The sequence below is a fragment of the Sinocyclocheilus anshuiensis genome, unplaced genomic scaffold (genome assembly GCF_001515605.1).
Source record: "Sinocyclocheilus anshuiensis isolate Anshui unplaced genomic scaffold, SAMN03320099.WGS_v1.1 scaffold1143, whole genome shotgun sequence".
Classification (NCBI taxonomy): Eukaryota; Metazoa; Chordata; class Actinopteri; order Cypriniformes; family Cyprinidae; genus Sinocyclocheilus; species Sinocyclocheilus anshuiensis.
The window spans coordinates 602,652-607,714 of NW_015546123.1; the positions used below are offsets into that span (position 1 = coordinate 602,652).

A 5,063-nucleotide genomic window follows, 5' to 3' on the forward strand; every position below is an offset into this window, starting at 1 on the left:
CACTAGTGAAGTGTGGTGATGATTGTGTTGGTCTCGGGGTGTCTAAGTAGACTAGGGATGCGTAGACTTCGTCACTCTAATGAGGAAGAGGAAAAAGAGAGAAAAAGGTGAAAATTCAATGAAAAGATACAATTCCTTTTCAGTTAGAGAAATTCTTCCTTTTTTTTTTTTAAATTGAATGTTGTTATCAAGAAGGTAAACAATATTATTAAATTTCTGTTTTAGACAAAAGAATGCAATAATAATGTTGAAATCTCTTTTCTTAGTCTGACAGGATTGACACCGTACACCTTACAGTTGGGCCGCTCACCAGGGAGGCTGCGAAGGCGACAGTTGTTCAAAACTTATCTCTAGTAAATTGATCTCAGCGTTGGATGAGATGCTAAAATTTGGATTGCGTTTCCAAATGTAGGGAGGTTAGGAAGAACGAAGGAGGGGTTGATCACAATCAAATTCATAAGGATGATTCTTCTTCTTCGACAAGATTGTGTATTTCATTCACATAGAATTGATTGATGGTTCTTACAGGTCCCTACACATGTGAAGAGTAAAGAGGCAAATACACAAAATAATGTTCTTTTTAGCAACATCATATGACCCCTTTAAAGGCATTTATGATGTTACAGAAGATTTCTATTTCAAATGAATTGTGTTCTTTTCAACTTTGTATTTATCAAAGAATCCTGGACAAAGAAAAAAAAAATAAATGTATTAAGCAGCACAACTTTTTTCAACATTAATAATAAGAACTTTACCAAATCAGCATATTAGAATGATATTGAAATACATTAGTATATAAGAAATGTTAGCGTTTTAAAATATATTAAAATAGAAAACAGTTCATTTAAATTTAACTTAATTTTGGGGTAAGATTTTATTTATTTATTTATTTTTTTAAGAAATTAACACTTATGCAGAAAGGATCCACTGAATTGATCAAAAGTGACATTAAAGAGATGTATAATGTTACAAATGAAAGGTGTTCTTTTGAACTTTATGTTCATCAAAGTTTTAGTTCATCAAAAGTTCATCAAAAATTATCACAGTATCAGTTGTGATAGTAATTGACAATAGAATTGTTTGCTGTAGTTATTCATTTCAATACATTTAATTATTTATTGATCATTGGTGTCTTTTTACATTTTATATAAACAAAAATTCACTTATTCATTACAGTGTATAAGGGGGTTTTAGGCACTCCACTTTTAGGCACTATGCATTGTCCAACAACACCTTTAACTGTGGTAAAATCACTGTGAGACAGCCTGTCATGCTTTAATATATGTATGTAACTGTACACGAGACGTCTATCACTTGTGTATGTTTTGGTGATGTACAGCACAAAAATAGGATGGTATAACACTCCGGATGAGCCATTGTCCCTGTTGAGGTTAACGACTTTAGCACAGGTGCGAGTCGGCTAATGAGGGGAGGGTATTACAACTGTTTCACAATCAAACCCACTTCATGGTGTGTTGAAACCATTCAAAACAAGCCAAACACCTCACAGCTGAAATTTCAGGATGAATGCTTAGTTCCGATGATCCTTTTTCTAAAAATAATTAGACTTTTTTTTTGTTCCAAAACCATCTGTTCATGATGTCCACATATCTACTGTGTTGGAGCTGGTTTCTTGGATGAGAGATTCTAAGTCGTGAGCATGTCCCTGTTATAAATCTGTCGTTTTTAGCGAGGTGTGTTATTACTAGACATCTACTGCTGTGTTTGTCTGAGCTGCCTGCCACCACACAAGGAATAAATCTTATTAAACTAGTAAAAATGAGCCCAGTGATGTTTAATGAGCACCCTTGCTGATGGAAAAACTATTTTACGTCTCTTAAAGATACTGCCTTATCTGCCCCCTCTCACTCTTTCTCCATTTCTCTCTTATATTGAAGCATCTGGGCCTCTGAGAAAATTGAAGTTAGGATAAATATTGATAGAAGCTAAAAGTCACTTAGTATTAAGGTATTTTCCTTACTTTTTTAGCATCGATGTCGTGAAATAAGATTTCACTCGTTAAATCTAGAGCTTTTCTTGAGAGGTGTTTCTCTTTGCATCCAAAGGCGTTCATCACTGTTTACAGACGTGGTTGTGCAGTGAATGCGACATTTCGTAATATGCATCCTTTAATCATTCTGGTAATGCTTTTGTAGTGCACATCCACGGGCATTGTGCTGAAAAGGCAGTAGATTTGTGACAGTAGTTCACACCTTTGGATTATTGGGCCAAATCTCAGGTATTACAGGATTACATGGGATTATTGTCACACTGGATTATTAGTTCAGACACCACATGGTGTTGTGGTGTTACATGGCATCCCATTCAGTGTAAATATAGACCTAATTAGACATTTTTATTAATTACTTTTCTTATTAATTTTTTTTTAAATATTATAGCTATAGATAATATTAAAAAGTCAGAATAATGAATTGTAGTTACTTTTTTTTTTTCTTTCATTGTCCTTATAGCAGTTGTAAAGCTGTTGTTATTTTTTTTCTGTTGTGTTTCAGCTTGGCGAGGACACCTTCAATCGGGCCAAGCTTCTAAATGTTGGCTACACGGAGGCTCTTAAAGACGCAGAATACGACTGCTTCATTTTCAGTGACATAGACCTGATTCCTATGGATGACCGGAACCTGTACCACTGTTACGACCAGCCCCGTCACTTTGCCATTGCCATGGACAAATTCGGCTTCAGGTAACATTAAATATTTAGGGAAGCACAAAGTGCAGGAGTCTGCTGACACATTATATTTGATATATCATTTTATCTCATGTAAGGGAAACAGGTCAATTTAGCTCAAAGGGAATCATTTAAGATTTTAAAGGGAATTTGGACAGAAGTTAGATTGTCTGATTCGGTCTGATACCCTACACTCACTTTTATAATTCTAGTCCCTTTTGATACATAAATAATCAGAAGCCTCATATAAAGGCTGAAAATGCAATAAACTGAAATCAGTGGCGTGTTTTATATGAATTTAATATCCTTGTAGAATTGTGGCCTTGCCAGATTTTATTACAAATATGCTGGGCTGCATTTGTTGCTATTTACATACATATTAATAGATGCCATGTCTGTATTTGTCTTTATTTCTTTGCAGAGAACAGAGTCAGTTAATCAAACAGCCAGAGCTTGAAGGCTGTCTGTCAAAGCCTGTGCTTCTGATGATTAATTGCTTTTTTCCACTAGGGAAGATATATGTCTTATGATGCTTTGTCATCTGGAGCTCTAGAATACAGCTGAATTATTATGTATCAAAAGTTAATTTGTTAGGTGCTGTGCCAGTCTAGACAGACCTGGAGCCTTGACAAGCATATGTATTCATTTTCCAAGGCAGACAATTATTTAGCGGAGACAGACCGGTTCTCTTCAAGTGTAATAGCTGGAGATATTAAAACACTGGTGAAGGTTCGCTGTATTATGTTTTTTCTTTCCTCTTTTTTTCCGAACCTGAAATGAATTTTGTCTGTCTTCTGTTGGCAAGCAGACAAGTTGGCCTTTGCTCCATGGTGTTTAATTTCCTGTCTTTGTGTGAGGGGCGAAAGGACCAAGACAATCTTAACTCTGTGCCTTCCTCGTCCATCCTCAAGGAATTTGTAAAATCATCTTAAGATGTATGCTATGCTGTGAAGTTATTCCAAAAGATAATTGTTTACTAATCAGTTGGTATGTGTAACACATTTAATGATAGTTACTGTAATATGATTATTATAGTTATGATTATTATTATTTATATATTTTTATTGTATTAGTAGTAGTAGTAATAGTGTTATTTTATAATAATAATAATTATTAAAATAATGTATTATTATTATTATCATATGTTTTTATTATATTATTTATTTTTATTACTAGTAGTAGTAGTGTTTTTGAACAGTTATTCAATTTGGTTTTATTTCTCTGCGGACGGCCAGACAATACGTTGTTAAACAAATGCCACTGACCTTCTCCAGAGCATGAACTGCCTTTAACTGTCAGTGGGCTAATAATTCAGTTTCCTCTGTGAGTCATCTATTGGCGTGCGTCTTCAGTCTGAGGAGGCCTTAACGTTGGTTTAATAAATGGAGCACCTTTAGAGAATTACGTGCGCTCAGACCGTGAGCGTGTGAGGAAACTTCAGCCATACTGTTTCTGTGAAGACTGCTGCTGTAGCAGATGGCCTCATTAATTTTAGCTTGTTGTCTTTTAACGTGTGGTTGCAGCGTGCACGAGCGCTTGTTTGTGGATGCGTGTTTGTGTGTGTGTGTGTGTGGATGCGTGCTTGTGTGTGTGTGCGCGCGTTCATGTAGGTTTTTGCTTCTCTTTCTCCTTTATGTCACACATTTGTTTGCGTGGGTGGATGTGGTTGCTGTCATTGGCAACATACACCACAGTAGCCCAAGGCGAATCCCGGGCGGCTACCCATGATGCACCTGCCAGCCCACAGCCCAGTGGGCCTCTTAAAAGAGGACACACAGAAACCATGTTTTCAACTAAGTGGACTCAATGCTTTTCCTGACTGTATTCATCCAGTAGAGCATTTGTTTGAAGGCTTCAAACACTTGCTTGTGATATAATCGCTCTGTGGTTTAAATGTCAAATATATGATTTAGTTCTTCTGAGAACCACCAAGGCCTTTTAATTCATCCTTTGACCTGCAATGGAGTATGTATATTTATATCAGCCTTTAATCCTGTAGACCAGTGTTTCCCAACCTTTTTTTAGTCGCGGCACCTTTTGGAAATTTTAACAAACTTGTGGCACCCTACAAAATTAATTTTGTCACAATATTTGAATTTCTAACTTCGATGTGATAATTTGAAAAGTATAGATATTCGGTACAACAGGGAAGAACTGCAGATATTTTTAATATTATTAAACATTTTTGTCCATCAATGGTGGCAATCAGTAGGCTAATTTCTAATGAAGAGACCAATTTATATGACAGATTTTAATGTAGGCTTTTATACATATGTAAACATTATTTAATTACCATTATAACTAGCTATCTCACAAATTTTTGCTCACTCAGTGTTTTTTTTATTTTACAGTGGGGTAATTTTGGTGCAGTAGCACG

At 35.6% G+C, this 5,063-nt stretch overlaps 1 protein-coding gene across 2 annotated transcripts in view; it reads left to right on the forward strand.

The window, feature by feature from the left end:
• LOC107700994 (beta-1,4-galactosyltransferase 2-like) overlaps nucleotides 1-5,063 on the forward strand; it is a 117,398-nt gene that overhangs the window by 94,278 nt on the left and 18,057 nt on the right. For both annotated transcript variants that reach the window (XM_016502875.1, XM_016502877.1), the window contains one exon: nucleotides 2,514-2,701. In XM_016502875.1, coding sequence (XP_016358361.1) covers nucleotides 2,514-2,701 — 188 coding nt within the window. The remainder of the gene's footprint in view (nucleotides 1-2,513; nucleotides 2,702-5,063) is intronic.